The sequence below is a fragment of the Heterocephalus glaber genome, unplaced genomic scaffold (assembly GCF_053883595.1).
Source record: "Heterocephalus glaber isolate CG9 unplaced genomic scaffold, H.glaber_assembly_v1.0 deba00001457, whole genome shotgun sequence".
NCBI lineage: Eukaryota > Metazoa > Chordata > Mammalia > Rodentia > Bathyergidae > Heterocephalus > Heterocephalus glaber.
The window spans coordinates 37,173,544-37,189,508 of NW_028258305.1; the positions used below are offsets into that span (position 1 = coordinate 37,173,544).

At 49.4% G+C, this 15,965-nt stretch overlaps 1 protein-coding gene across 1 annotated transcript in view; it reads left to right on the forward strand.

Moving 5' to 3' along the window:
- The window catches only part of Galnt14 (polypeptide N-acetylgalactosaminyltransferase 14), a 211,110-nt gene that overhangs the window by 188,624 nt on the left and 6,521 nt on the right, over window positions 1-15,965 (forward strand). Inside the window, exons 10-13 of the mRNA XM_004839254.3 lie at window positions 1,501-1,627; window positions 3,718-3,810; window positions 7,894-7,977; window positions 8,430-8,574. Of these exons, the coding sequence (XP_004839311.1) occupies window positions 1,501-1,627; window positions 3,718-3,810; window positions 7,894-7,977; window positions 8,430-8,574 (449 nt within the window). The remainder of the gene's footprint in view (window positions 1-1,500; window positions 1,628-3,717; window positions 3,811-7,893; window positions 7,978-8,429; window positions 8,575-15,965) is intronic.

Here is a 15,965-nt window from a genome sequence, read left to right on the forward strand (position 1 = left end):
AGCTAGTAGGTTTCTGCAAATTCTGGGCTGCTGAGCCCAAAGCCAAGTTCTTCTTTCTTTTCCCTCTGTGTTCCTGGGAAGGAGCTTTAGCTTGTTCAGGAGAGCGCCCAGGCAGCAGGCAAAGGGACGGGTGCAGAGAAGGTGATGGTGTAGGCTTGAGGGCAAGGAACTGCCTGCCTGCAACTCAGTGGCCTTTGCAAGGAGACATGGGAAGAGGCAGGAGAGGACAGAGCGGCTGAGGACGTGTGAGTGGGAGCAGGTGAGGGTCAGAAGGAAGACTCAAGGCTGGCGCCCTGCTTGGAGATTTGGAGTGAAGAGGGGCAAAGAGAAGGAAGTGAGAGAGATAGCAGATGACAGAAGTCCAGTGCTGAGGAAGCCTGAGGAGGCCAGGACTTGGGCCCAAGTTTGCTGGAGGGAACAGGGCAGGCATGTGGTGGGAAGGCCCTGGGATACCTGCATTTTATTCCCTGCTTCTGGGCTCCTGGCCTGCTTCCCAGAGGGATGCAGGGGGCAGCCGTCCCTGAGTGCAGTCAGTAAGGGATACATTATCTGTAGAGAATTTTAAAGCAATAATACAACTGTCTAACAGTTGTTCTGCATTTAAAAAAAATATCACCATACACTGGCAGTTCTAAACAGTGGAGTGATGAAATGCTTCCGTGCCCCTTCAGTATGCCACTGCTTCCTGCTCGGACAGAAGCCCTGCTTGCTGCCTGCTTCTGCACAATCCCTGGGGCAGGAGGGGAGTACACGAAGCACAGCTGGTCTGTTAACTCTGCCCCACCCGTCTCTCTGAGGTCCCCACAGCAGCAACCAACCAGGAGGAAATGGGTGTACATGCACCACCTCTCTCCGGGGATCACCCCCAGAGAGAGCTTTGCAGCTTTCTGCATTTTCTGCAGGTGCTCTCCATTCTTGGTTACTGCCCGGACCCCCTCCTCATGGGCTGCTCAGGATGCTCTTGTCCAATGTGTGGAAGGAGTGTTCCTGGACACCCCGTCCAGGTGCCTTCTGGAGGCTTAGAGCTCGTGGCTAAACCCTTGTGATAATGTTCTAGCCTGTCCCAAGTCTTCTCATGACAGACATCTGGTCTGACTTGGAAAAATCTCCCTTGGTCTTCAGTGGAACTCCTTTCTCCTGGGTCTTGGTGATAACCACCTGTAGTCATAAGAAGTGACTCTGTTTATCTTCCACACCGAAACTGTCTGCATGTTCCAAAGCAACTCTTATTGCTCCCAAGACTCCCCCTTTTCAGGGAAAACACCTCTGTAAAACCTTCTGCCCAGTCATGCTGGACGCTGAGTGTATGCCAGCGTGCCAGCCACTAGTCCTGTGTTACCTCATTCTACCTCAGAAGTGTGAGCACCGTTGTCCATTTTTGCAGATGTGCTCCCAGCCAGAGGAGCACGCAGTCTGTTCTTCCCTACCCATAGTGCCCTTGGGCTGGTGTGCCTGCCACCCAGTGCCTCAAAGCCCATGCGTGGCATGGCTGTCTTACAGAAATCTCCTTCCGCGTGTGGATGTGTGGAGGCAGCCTGGAGATTGTCCCCTGCAGCCGCGTGGGACACGTCTTCCGGAAGAAGCACCCGTATGTTTTCCCTGATGGAAATGCCAACACGTACATAAAGTAAGTGTGCGCATCCAGGGCTCAGCGTGTGAGGGCAGCAGCTGCAGGGCTGCTCTCTGGACTCTGCCCAGGAATCCAGTGTTAGGGCCAAGGCTTTTCTGATGCATGCTTGAGGCTTGGCAAGGTCACCTGCATGGCCTCTGGATGTCAGGTCGCTGGCAGGGCCATCATACAGGGCTTGGGCTCCAGTATTTGTGGTTGTGTAGGGTATGGGATGGGCAGTTATTTTTTACCCTGCTTTCTAGAAGATCTACTGTTCCCACCTTCAGGCTGGGCCACTAGGGGAAGATCTGTGGGAAGATGTAGGAATGAGACCGCTTAAAGCATACCTCTAAGTGTCTACTCCAGGGCCTCCCGTGTGAACCAGAAGAGTCCAGGCTAAGCTCGTCCTGAGAGCCTGGTTTCTCTCCCTGACATTCTCCTCTCCTGCCTGGGGACGGTATGTCTACTCCGTAAGATGCCAGAACTCAGCAGTCTGATGGTGCTCCCTTGCCTGGCCCTCCTCTCCCTCCATATACCTTCTCCTTCCCTTCATTTCTCCTCTTTTAGTCTCCTCTCCGAAGAGGAGCCTGTAGATATAGACAGGTAGATACAGCCTATGAATATCTATAGATATATACCCCCTTTTACCCATCTTTTCCTCTGGCTTTTCTCCCTTTCCTGGATCCTCTTGTCCCTTCGCATCCATCTAATCCCCCTTTCCTTTTCTCCTATGTTTTGGTCCATTTGGGAAAAGGGAGCTACATATTCCTTTGGTAGTTTTCTTCCTTCTTTTTCACACCCATGAACAGTTATGTATCACAGCCTGACACACTCCCCTAAGAGGGGGCATGAGTTTGAGAATGGGAAAATGAACAATACTTTCTGTTAAAAAAAAAAAAAAAATAGTGGTGTGCAAGGGTGGGATAGTGAGGAAGATCAGCCAGCCAGGGAGCATCAGGGAAACAAAGGGCTGTCTTTCAAATGCAAAGGCAAGCTGGGGACATCAGTCATAGTAAATGGTGTAAGAGCCCTGTACCCACCCGCAAAGGGACCAGCTGGGAAGCTGGGGCTGGGGTTGGGGTGCACCCTGGCCTTGGGCATCCCGCATGCCACTGGTGGGCCATTCAGCAGTTAGGGAATGTAGCACAGATATGCGAAGCAGCTTCCAGTTTCCTGATGGTTGGGCCAGTGGAAGGGGCCAGCAAGACGTTGCTAACCAGAATGCGTCTGCCTGTGCGTAACTGTTATTTCAGGTGCCTGCTTCAAAGATGCTTGCCTGTGCTCCAAAATAGAGCTGGAATGTGAAGGAGCATGGCCTCCTCTACCTAACTGAAAAGTTAGACCCTAAGTTTACATACATGGTCTCCACAGGGGCTGGGGTTGCCAGGCCACTGCCACCTGATTGTTTGTGGATCTCTTTTTCTCTTGACTCTGGAGCTTTTCCAGGAATGCCTGCACCCCTTGTTGCTGAGTGACATCCTCAGTGCCTTTCTGTCTGTCTCTCTATATCTCCTGACCCCCTTTCTATAACCTTTGGAGTCAGATATAGCAAGTATCTGATAAAAACACTAGAATGCTGGCAAATGTCTGAAGGACTAACGGAAATGGCTGGATTATTGATTCCTTATACCTTCACCAAGCCCCTCGCTTGGCTTGCATAGGAGCTGACTTCCCCTGGAGAGACAGGGCCTCAGCATGGCCCCTGTGACAAAGAGGAGAATCAAGGAGCAAAATCCCAAAGAGCACAGGCTGGGCTGCCCAGGAGCAGCAGGGTCAACACAAGCCCTGCCTTTGTTTTCTGGGTTATTGGCGGCAAACGGTTGTACCCGCTTCTCCTGGATCTTCTCTATCTCTCTGAGAGACACAGAAATTCAATTTCTGATCGATACCTTTTAGAGAAAGGTTTGTCACTACTACTAAAATCCTGTGTCTTGGTTGGGGTAAAGATGCTTCTGGAGGGGATGCTTGGCTGGGCTCAGCACCCTCGGAACACTAATGTTAATGGCACCCACCTGAGGAGCTACTGCCAGTTTTGCCTGTGTGTGTGTCACCTGGGTACATCAGTGGTCCTCCCAGACATCCCCTTCCTGACACTCCTTGTCTCCCAGGAACACCAAGAGGACAGCTGAAGTGTGGATGGATGAATACAAGCAATACTACTATGCTGCCCGGCCTTTTGCCCTGGAGAGGCCTTTTGGAAAGTAAGTGTCATGCAGTTAAGGAGAGCAGAGAGACAAGAAGGGCCTGGGCTCTTAGCTGATCTCCCAGCCTCGCTGATTTCCCTCAGCCTCCAAGCTCCCTGAGGCCTAGAGTTACTGCTGCTCTTCTTTCATATTTCTTAGTGCTATGCCCTGTCCTGGTTGTGCAGGGACCCTCTGCCTCTTGGGCTCCTGTCTCTTTAGGGGGAGCTGAGCTGGGCCTTGCACAGTTTACCAGTATTTCTAGCTCTCTGCAGAAAAGATGTGAGACTGGCCCCTCCAGGTCAGAGTTCCTTTCACTTCTGAGTTCCCCAAGCCTAAGCTCCCTTCCTTCCTTGGAGGAGCAATATGCATGTACATGTCCCCTCCGGCAATGTCCAAGCTTTATGGGAGAAGAGAAAAAAGTATGTTTAAGGGCTAAGTAGCATTTCATGAGGTGTCTCATTAATCTGCACTCAGATCTGAGACATGGCCCTAGTGACCCTGTTTGACAGATAAGGAAACCGAGGCTTGAGCAAGTGAAAATATTTGAACTGGATCACACCGCTGTAAGAAAATGGAGCCTCAGACCACCTGCCTCATTGCAAAACTGTATGACCTTTCATTCCCCAATTTGGAGCTAATTGGAATAGAGAAAAATAGCCTTCTTTTGCTGTCATTTGTTTTTCTGAGGGACAACCAATGGCTTTTTGTCCTTCTACTGCCTCTCACTAGACACATGAAGGCTGTTGGACAGATGGGTTTTAAACTTCCTAAGTCAGGCTCGTTGCTGTACAGAAGGATTACATCAGGACTCGCCAAAATGACTTGAACCTGTGAAGTCATATGCAGTCTATGCTGGGCCTCCAGTTCTCTACCTCTTCTTCTCCCAAGCACTGGTTCTTGACCTCATCAGAACTTCTGGTCCACTGGCCATGACCCCCGACCTATTTCTTTGTCTGCTTCTCAGCTTGTTGAACTACTTAACAGTTTACCCTAAGTATCACTCAGGCAGTGAGTTTGTTTGCGTACTATCTCAGCATCTCTTGGGCAGGTGTGATTTCAACCAGTCGGTTCTTGTATTGAATAAATTTGATACAATTGTCATTTTTATATATCCTGTTATACTATCTAATAAAACAAATGAAAAAATGCACTATTAGGGTCACTATATATATATATTATATATATATAATTGGACTGAAAGACAGAACTTAGAAGATCTTGTCCTCAGAATGTCTGTCCTATTGTCCATTTAGCAATCCCCTCCTTAGCCCCCTGCAACATTTCCTCAACCCTGGATAATCCTGACTGTGTACCCTTCCTCCCTCCCCTGTGCATAGGCTGCTGACCAGAACTGGCCATACTCCCCGGCCGTCAGTCAGCCAGGCCTCTCCTGGCCAGCATTCCCTTCCAAACCTTTTTCTTTCCCCCCACCCCCGAGTCAGCCCCCTCCTTTCCCTCTCAGCAAATGACACCTGTTTTACAGATGAAATCGACATCCATTTCCCAAGACAAACCAACCCATTAGCTTCACCGCATCTGCATCATCCTTCTGAGCCTCTTTTGTCTCAGGGGACAGGTGTGCTTCCTGCAGTGGCAGGCCAGCCCTCCTCCACCTGCACTCCGAATGTTCCATTCATGCCTGCCCTCATTCATAAATCAACATCTATCCAGTTCCCACTGTCGGGATTCATCTCCTGCATCCTAGTGCAGGGCCTCTCTAATGTTAATGTGCTCACAGATCTCTCAAGGGTCGTGTTAAGATGCAGACTCTGATTCTAGAGGTCTGCATTTCTAATAAGCCCCCAGGTGACACAGCGCTGGACTGAGGGCCCCAATTCATGGGGCAGGGTTCTGAGGGAACATTCCCAAACAGGTCTATAAGTAGAACTTTTTGAGGAGCTTCAAAACCCCTCATGCCTGGGCTTCTCAGGCTGTGGAGTTTGTAAAAGACCCCTTCCCACCACAGCCATGGTTCCACTGTGCAGCTGGGACTTGTCTCCAGGTGCCTCCACTCTCATCGGTCCTGTCCTACGTCATTTCTGCCCACATTTACACTTTTGGGAGGAGGAAAGAAAACAAACTAAAAGCCCTCCTTCAGTGCAGCAATTGCTCATCACCCACACCCCTGTCATTTTCAGCCAGTTCAGGGCCCAGTTGCATGAAGCAGAGGTCTGTCTTCCTGTCACCCCATCTCCTGCAGCTGCTCCCTCCTGGCTGAGCCTGGACTGCTGCATCCCCTATTCTCCTAGGCTGCCCCACGTACTTCCTCACCCCACCACGGTGCCTCCTCAGCCACCAGGCTCTAGAGCTCTGCAGTCTCTGCTTTTCTTCTGCTGCTAGGCTCCATCTTTCAGCCCCATTTGTAGGCTTGATTTCTTCTTGCCACCCCTCATATGCTGGCTTTCCTCTTCTTACTGTACATCACAGCTGGCACTGACTGCAACCTCTGCGCTACCCCACTCACGGCTCTGTTTCTAACCAGAACTTCTCTGAGTGCCAGGCTCTTATATCCAAGTATCAGCAGGACACCTCCACCAAGATGTCTCCCAGACCATGAGTCCTCAACTTACCTGCATCTGCTCCTCCTTCCATAGTCTCCCCATCTCCATGAACAGTCTGTTCTGCACCCTGCTGGGCAAGTCAGAAATCTGGCTGTCACCCCTGTCCCTTCCCTGCCTCTACTCCATCAATGCTGTGTCATTCACACACTGAGCACCCGGACCCTTGCTGAATACCCCGCGTGGACTGCACTAAAAACCTGCCTGTCCTGTCCCGGAGGAGCTGATTCTGCTGAGGAGGTGTGGTGTGTGCTCCGATATAAATTCTGGTGCAGTCTCTGAGCTGAGGCCAAGAGAGGAAGGAGGGGAGGCTGGACAGGAGGCAGGGCTGGTTGTGTTGGCCTCCCAGGGAAGACAAGGTATGAATGGAGCTTAGGTTGCTCCAGGCAGTGCAGAATGAGAGAAGTGACTGATCCTGTCCCTCCCCCACTTCCCTAATGGAGGCATGATTGGCACTTGGGCTTTCATAGCTTTTCTGTCCTTCCTGTCCCCAGCTCTGTTCCGTCAGGCCCATCCCCAAACTGACAGATGCTTTCAAAGCACAGACAGCAGCACACCGTATCCCTTTTGGAGCCCATGAGTCTCATCCCAGTGCCCTGAAGGTGAAGTCCAGACACTTCAGTGGTGCCTCGCATGCCCCTTAGTGCACTGTCCCTGCTCCCATCCCCCCCACTTCCCTCCTCTCTCCTGTCATTCACATGCACATCTGTTGTTAGGCCCTGCACCTCCTTCACATGTGCTGGTCTCTTTTCTTGCTCCCCACCCATAGCAGGGCCCCTACCTCAACTGCTTTCTGGTTTATCTATGGCAGTGGTGGTGAACCTATGACATTCGTGCCACAGTATACTCTTTGTATCATTGAAAGCTCTAAAAGGTTCATGATCACTGGTCTGTGGTATCCACTGTTCCTTCTAGATACCAGCATCACATTACTACTTTAACCGCTGTAGACCGACAGGCAAGGAGGGGCCTCTGAGGTGTCCCCAAAGCCCCCTAAGCCCACCCTGTGCCACACGGGACTCTGACACTTGTTTCATTGTCCAAAGCTTTCCATGGCACCTCCATGGAGTACAATGCCTGACACACAGTAGGCGCTCAGTGACTATCTGAGAATAAATACATGACCAGACACCCCAGCGCCAGCCAAGGAAGAGAATTCTCTGAGGCCGTGCCAATGGGCAGTGGTATTTCACCTGCAGAATCCAGAGAGATTGTAAGTAGACCCAGAGCTCTGGCAGTGAGTTATTAACACGCTGAATGTTCTTGCAGCTTTGTTTTTAATGAAAAGTAAAAACATCCCCAAATTCCATTTTCAATTAAAAGCACAAGTCCTCAGTGTCATTACCATACCATCATGAGATATTGCTAGGTGTTTCTATAGCTCTGTCTGGAGCTATAGAAATCTCTGCTTTGTTCATTTCCCCAGCTTCCTTTGGAGCCCCGTGGGCACAGTGCGTGGGTACCTGTCTCGCCTTGAGCTCCGCAGCCTGGGCCGCTGTTGTGGTTCTACCTCTGATGGCTGATTTGTCTTTGTCACCCCCAGCATTGAGAGCAGGCTGAACCTGAGGAGGAATCTGCAGTGCCAGAGCTTTAAGTGGTACCTGGAGAATGTCTACCCAGAGCTCAGGTACCCCTGCCTGCTGGAGCCTCGGCTTGTCCCTGAGAGAGGCCTCGCTGGCTTGGGGGTGGGGTGGGATGGGGACACAGCTGGATGAAGGGTTTTATGTCCATGGAAGACCAAGAAGACCACTTGGCTCCCCTTAACCCTGAAGCTGGAAGGGGAATTCTTTCAAATCAGTAGCATGAGGGACTGAGAGCAGCCAGTGGTGGTATTGCTCAGCTGCTGGGGTTGGTAGCCTGGGTTTTGGCCTGAGAGTGTGGGCTTGCAGATGCTGGCCCTCTGGCTGCAGCTCCTGAGTGTTCCTGGCCTGTGTCACTCCTGGTGGCATCGTCCCCGGCTCTGAGCGGCGCCAGTCTTTGTGATAGCCAGGGGGAGGTGGTCCTGGCCATTCTCAAAACACACCCCCAACCTCTCCAGCGGCTAGCGTTTTCAGATCTCTCCTCGTGGCTTCCCTCCAGTGTCCCACAGGATTCCTCCATCCAGAAGGGCAACATCCGGCAGAGGCAGAAGTGCCTGGAGTCTCAAAAGCAGAACAACCAGGAGATCCCAAACCTAAGGCTGAGCCCCTGTGTCAAGCTCAAAGGAGAAGAAGCAAAGGCACAGGTAAAGTCACTGGCAGAGGACACAGTGCCATGTGCCACAGAAGAGGGAGGTGGCCAGATTATCCTTGGTTACCTGCTCTTCCCTGGTGTCCAATTCTTTTATTTTTTATTTTTTGGTACCGGGGATCCAACTCAGGACCTTGCGCTTGCGAGGCAGGTGCAGTGCCACTGAGCTACATCCCCGGCCCCACCTGGTCCCCAACAGATCGGCAGTGGAACAGGAGAAGGAGACACACACACACACACACACACACACACACACACACGCACTGCTAGCATGTTTACTCCACTGAGTTTCCAAATACGTACATGGAATCCCTGAGAAGGGGAGCATAACACGCATCATTTTCCCATAGCAAACTGACCATAAAGCTAGCAGGAGCCGAGTGAGTCTTCCATTGGTGGTCAGGCTCACCATTTGCTGGTGTAAATCTGTGCCAGGTCAGGCAGGGTGGGAGACACAGCTACCTTGCAAATATGACGTGCAAAGGGAGAAAAGCCTGCTACTGGAGACAAAAATGCCTGCTTGGTGATTCTCTCAGCTGACACTTCCCTTCCGGGCTTCCAGGCACTTATATAAGATTTGGAAAACCCATCAGCCACCCCGTCTCTGCTTGGCACCTTCCTTCGTCTTGTGTATTGATTCATCTTCAGTCACCTCTGCTTATTGCCCAACCACTCCCCAACTCTTGCTCCAGGCCCCCGGCTCTACCTCTGTCTCTCTTGCTTACCCCAAGTCCACAGGACCATTGTGGCCCCTTCACAAAACAGATTTCCTTAACCTTACTTGATTCCTCAACAGAGCACACCCTCAGTTTTGCAGGACCATGTTTTCCCTTCTGAAGACTGACCTGCTCTTTTCAAAGTCACTGACAAAGTCACAGCCTGTCCTGGCCTCTGAAGCACGTGGCCCAGCACATCCATCGCATGACGTCCCTCTGGGTTCTTGAGATTCCACAGCGTCTCCATTTACCTTCAACCCTGTCCCTCTTGTCTGATTTCTTAGCTGCCTCTTCCTCCTCATGCTCGCATGGTGAGTGTTCTCCATAGTTCTCAGATCACTGTTCTTTTCTCTATAATTCTTTCTCAGATTTTATCTATATTTCTGGCTTTAACAATCCCCTCTGTTTATTGCTTCCCAAACTCTGTACCTTCATCTCTCCATGAATTTGTTCATTCATTTGTTCAGCAAGCACTTCTCAGCTCACTGTGAGGACGTAGAGATGAAAGACTAAGTTGTGGGCCTTAAGGGCCCTTCGAGGGACAAGATGCAGAAACAAGAGAATAAGCAGCCACTGAAGTATAACCTCTGGGTAGTGTTTGTCTGGGTATTGGAGGAGCACAGAGAGATGGCATCCAAGTTGCAAGGATCAGAGAAGTTGTCCATGGGCTTTGAAAGTGGGTGCATCCTGAGAGAAGAGTAGAAGTAGGCCTGGCCAGGAAGGGCAGAGAGGGTGGCTCAGGAAGTACAGCATATGCTGGATCCTGGGTGCTGGGTGATTGGGGAATGTGAGGGTGCGGTGGACATTGGGGCTGGAGAGAAGCAGGAGCCAAATACTGGGCTCTTTCTGCACAAAGGAAGTTGAGTTTTAGCTTCAGGAGGAGAAAACTATGAGGTGCCAGGAAAGGGTCTGAGGGATCCCAGGTTCATAATGAAGAGTTTCCACCCAGATTCTCAAACACTGGGCAGTTGAGTGACTCAAATTCATCTACTATTCAAGTCAACAGATGGCCAGGAGGACCTGGTTGGCACCCTGGTTGCCTCCTCATCACACTACTTCTCTCCACCTGGGGACCTTCTCCTGGGTGCTTGGCTTCAGTCCTGCCCACGCCTGCAGTCCCCAGGTCTACACATCCAACACAGCTTCCCTCAGAAGAGCTCTTCCCAACCCTACCTCGCTGCTTCCTGCTCGGAACGTGTTTCTTAGCTTTGTCTGACTTGACGTTAAGGGCTGGATAGTTCCTTGTTGTGGGGCTGCTGTGCCCTATGGGGTGTGTACCTGCAGCCCTGGGCTCTGCTCACAGATGCCAGTAGCTCCAGCCACACACACAAGTCACAGCAATCAAAAATATCCCCCAACATCCCCATATGCCCCTAGGGAGACACGACTAACTGCCCCTACTAGAAAGCACTGCACTAGGTGATGTAAGGGCTTCCAGTTCCTCCTGCCTCCTATTCCCACTGGTCACCCCCACCTCTCACAGTGAGGCCCTAAACCACTGTTCTCAACCTCAACACTGCCTTCAATGGCTGTCTATTGACCTCTACAAAAAATCCAGATTCTTGGGCCTGGCTCTGGAAAGCATCTCCCAGGCTGGCTGTGTTTTGCTGTGACTCTGCCAGGGACTGTCTCTGCTGCACTGGGAGAGGAGAGGCAGACCAGAAAAGGAAACCCAGGTGCTGATTTTGGTTTTGTTTGTTTGTTTGTTTAATGATACAAACAGCTCTTTATTGAAAGGTAGAAGTTTGCATTTGGTGTGCTTTTGCACAATTGTAATCTTTGCTGTTGTATGCATGCTGATGATTGGTCAAAACTTGGCTCATACTTTGAGGGCAACACATGCAGCACTCGGGTCATCTGTCAGTCTGTTTGTTGTATCAGATTTGATATAATTCAAATCTGAAATCAGCTGCCCACAACCATAAGATGATCCAAACAAAGTAAGAAAAGCAATCCCAAGTGCTTTCATTGACTGAGAATTATTTGGCAGAGAATTCCACACTTTAAGGATTTCATTTTCAGATCTACCAAGCATGGTGTCTTTTGCCGTCCTTTCATGCTCTATCTTCTCTGTCCTCTCAAGTGTGGCACACAGGTCATAAAATGTATTTTTTCCGATAGCTTTGTTTTTTATCATTAATTAAGTTTATTGGTACAATTTAGATATATGCCGTGATCACATTCATCTTATGGAATTTGTACCTGTACATGCTATATCTTGATTCACATTTTTCCCCATACCCCTCGCCTCCATTTTTTTTGGGGGGGGTACCGGGATGGGACTCAGGTCCTTGCGCTTTTGGGGCAGGCGCAGAACCACTGAGCTAAATCCCCGGCCCCCTTGCCTCCCTTTTACCCCTCTTTCCCTTCTTATTTACAGGAGCTTTGTTTCCATTTCATCCTTCTTTTCTCATTGTTTTCCCTTCCTTCCTTCCTTCCTTTCCCTCTCCCCTTTCCTTGTGCCCCTTCCCAGTTGAACATTTTCTTCCTTTTTCACTATGTCTATTATACATTTTGGTCCTTATTTACACTTTAAGTTTCTCACACCAGAGAAACAACATGATATCTACACATATGTGTCCAATTCATTTCACTTAAGAGTGTGGTCTATTTAGTATAGTGCATCCATTTAGCTATAAATGTCTCAAGCTTATCCTTCTTTGTGGCTAATACTGCATTGTATAAAAACCCCACATCTTTATCCATTCATTGTTTGATAGGCATTTGGATTGTTTGCAAGCTTTAGCTATTACAAACTGTGCCACTATGAACATGGGTGTGCATATATCACTGTGGTATGATTCTTTTAATTCTTTTGGAAGATACCGAGAAGGGGAATAGCTGCGTTGAATGGAACCTCTGGTCCTAGTGTTTTAAGGAATCTCCACACTGATTTCCACAGTGGTTGCACCAGTCTACACTCCCACCAACAATGGAGAAGGGTTCCTTTTCCCCCATAGCCCCGGCAGCATTTGTTATTGGTTGATTTCCTGATAATAGCCATTCTCTCTGGAGTGAGATGGAATCTCAGTGTTGTTTTAATTTGTGTCTCTTGAATGGCCAGTGATATTGAATACTTTATCATAATCTGTTGGAAGAGAGAATAGGTGGAGCTCTTGAGGACATAGGTGTGGGCAAAGACTTTATGAACAAAACCCTGATCACATGGGAAATATTACAAAGAATCAACAACTGGGATCTCAGATTATTAAAAGGCTTTTGTACAGCAAAAGAAATCACCAACAGAGTAAAGAGACAACTAGCAGAGTAGGAAAAAATTTTTGCCAGCTGTTCCTCAAACAAAAGATTGATATCTAGAATATATAAAGAACTGAAAAAAAATCAAACTTCCCAAATTTAAAGACCCAACCCAAAAATGGGCATCTGAGAGGAATGCACACTTCTCAGATGAAGAAGGACAAGGTGTTGATTTTGGCATAGGTGTGGCCAATTGGCTGAGAGTAGCTGAAGTAGCATTTTATACAGTGTGGTCATTCCTGCTCTTGAGTCATGTAGGCTGAGGTTGTGAGAATTTCAACAGCCACAATGCTGTCCTTCCCTAGGACAGCAGTTTGCTTGGTCTTTCTTCAGGAAAGCAGGGGTTCTTCTGGAAATAGCTGTCTTTGGCTGCATAGGGAAGTGAGAAGGAAGGAGCCACAGGCTTTGTGGGCCTGAGAGAGGAGTGGGCCAATGCCAGGCCTTGGACAGACTGCCCGGCTTTCATTTGCTGGGGAAGAATTAGCCCATTCCAGCAGACTTCTGCCATGGGAGGAAGGAGAAGCAATCAGGGTCATGGCAGTTAGGTCTACAGGTAAGCATAGTTCTCCAGAAGACAGTGCTAGCTGTGCTCCTGTCTGCTTTGAGAGAATAGCTTGGCTTGTATAGCTACCATGTTAATTCAGGATGCTAGAAGATAATAGCACGATAAAGATTTGATCCTAGCCTCCATGCTGCGTGCTGGGGGGAAAGGTGAGATCATGCGGGATTAGATGCAGCCCCTGTTCTTGGAGCCCATGGCCCAGCAGCTAGGCTGGGGCCCCTTTCCAAATACTCTGGTGATGTTAAACCCATGTTAGACTGCAAGAAATCCACCTAATCATTTCCCCTGAAGTTGGCTCCCCAGTTGTGCATGTGTGTGTTGAGTCCTATGCACCATTGTAGGACTGAGTTATGCTCCCTTTCTCTTCCACTCTGAACCCTCTCCTCCTTCTTCATTAACCACCAGTCCTGTCTTTCTGCTTCTGTGCCCTTTTGCTAATATTAGCCATTGGCAGGGTTTTCTCCTCAAAATGCTACTTTTCCCTCCTTTCCTCTGCACACCTACATCTTCGATACTTGTCCTGCCTCTTGGCTGTCCAGGGGGTGTTGCATGTGCCCTCAAACACCTTTACATGATGCCCACAACACCTTGTCCCTATGCCCACCTTGTCTATCTCTGAGAGGCCATATCAAGGAAGTGGCATAAGAGCTCTTTTCATTAGATACTACAGTTGTCCACATTTCCAGGGCTCACAGAGGTTATCCAAAGTGTAGTAGGAGGGGGACCCCATGCCAGCTCTCTCCAGCAGCTCTGTCACTGCTGATGCTTGCTGAATCATGGCTGGTTCTAGAGCTCTCTTAGGCAAGTTTAGTTGTAGGAGAAAATGCCTGTCCCTGAGATTTCTCTTCAAGCGTGTAATAGTAAAACTATTGATCAGCTCCACCTTGACAGGTGGCAGCTGATGTATCAGTGTTTACTAGAGAAACGGATATAATACAAGATATACAAATATATAAGAATTTACAAGATTGGCTTACAATGGCCACCCACAGTCAGATGAGGAATAGTCTAGAGGGTCCATCTCCACCCTGGAGGCTGAAGCATTTAGTAGAAGGTCTGGGGCTCACTGCAGTCTCCCATGCAAGTCCATATCAAGAGGCAAATGAGTCTTCGATGGAAAGCTGAAAAGACTATGCTGGAAGGCTGAAGAATCTGCACTGGAAGTGAAAGAGTCTGCACTGGAAGCCAGGAGATGACGTCCAAGGTGAAGGCAAAGACTGGAGCTCCTCTGAAGAAACAGAAGCAGATCCATCCTTCTTCATTTCCCCTTTCTACCATCCAGATGACAAGGCACCCTAGGGTAGATCTTCCACATCCCAGGGTGTGGAATTACTGAGCCAATTTAGTTGAGCTTCTCTTACTCAAGTTGACACCATCAATCAAGCATCACAGCTGGTAGGAGAATCTTCTTTGTGGCCAATGTTCAACAACAACCCCTGTGAGCAGTCAATGGTCTTACCCCATGTCAGGATGTAGGATGGGCAGGCCAGGGAGTCGTCCCCTCCCTGCTAACATATATAGGAATTGAGCCAAGAGTGTTAAAGAAGGCCTGTACTCCACGGATTTTACCCAGGCCATGGGGACACTCACAGCATTGGCTTCCTTTTTCTTCTACCCCTGGCTCTGCCCTATACCCAGAATTCCCAGCCTGCATATCCGAGGATGGTCATCCCCTCCAACAGTTGCCCTGGGTTAAGGGTGTGTACTAGGGTCACAGTCTACCTTCAGAAGACAAACCCAGTTATGACATCCATGCAGGACCTGAAATTAGGCCAAGACCATTGGGCAGGGGATCCTGAGGCCCTGAACTACAGGGACTGGGGACCAGGAGCTCCAAGTTCTGCTTCCATCTGCCACTCACTTGTCAGGTGGCTGAGCCCTGGGTACTGGGGTACCCTCATTGCTACAAAGAGACGTTTATCCTCCAGCTCTGACCGTGGCTCACATCTCAGTTCCACCCCCAGCCCATCTGTCCCTCTCCCTGTACCACTTCCCTTCCTGCTGGTTTGTCAACCTTGGGGACAAAATGTTGAATTTGAATTTATATCAAAGTTGCTGGCCAACTAATGCCCTGAGGCAGATACAAGAGAAATAATGCATTGTGCGTTTGAAAACCTTCGAGTCCCTAGAAGTCTCCAGGTCAACAAGATTCCTCTGAACTTTACTGGATTCTCTAGAAAAAGAAGTCAGGGCCCCTAATTTAGTTTCTAGCCCAATTTAAAGGAAGGGGGAAACCTAAATGAAAATGCTTTTTAGGTGTCATCCACCTGTGTCCCCAGCCATCTAGGCTCCCTCTCACCTGTGGAACACATAGGCAGGTGAGGGTGACCCCCATGTGCACATGGGCACCTCTGGGGGCAGGAAGACTATATCCAGAGTCACCCACCACTTTACCACCTCTGTACCTGTGCCACTTCCTTCCTGTGCCTTCTCAGCATGGCCTTGGGAACAGCCCTCACAAGCACGTGCCCAAATGTCTCCTAGGCAGCTTCTGAATGTCTTCAGGGCTATCTCTCTTCCTCTCTACTTCCCCTACCCACTCCCACTGCTGCCAGCACAGCACACAATAACCAGGCAATTGCTAGGTGGAGCACGCCATTCTGGAACATAGGTGTATTGTCCCATTTATTTTGTATAGTGACTCCCTGCCAGAGGGACTGATAGAGTTTTCATTTTACACTAGAGGTCCCTGAGGTACAGAATTGAATAACTTGCCCAAGTTTACAATGTTATTAAGCCAGGATTCTAACCCCGGCTGTCACCCAGAGCTTAACCCCAGGACAAACACAGGGTGTATTGGATATGGGGTTTTAATCCACAGATATGTGCACTTTTACAATACGGGAGTAA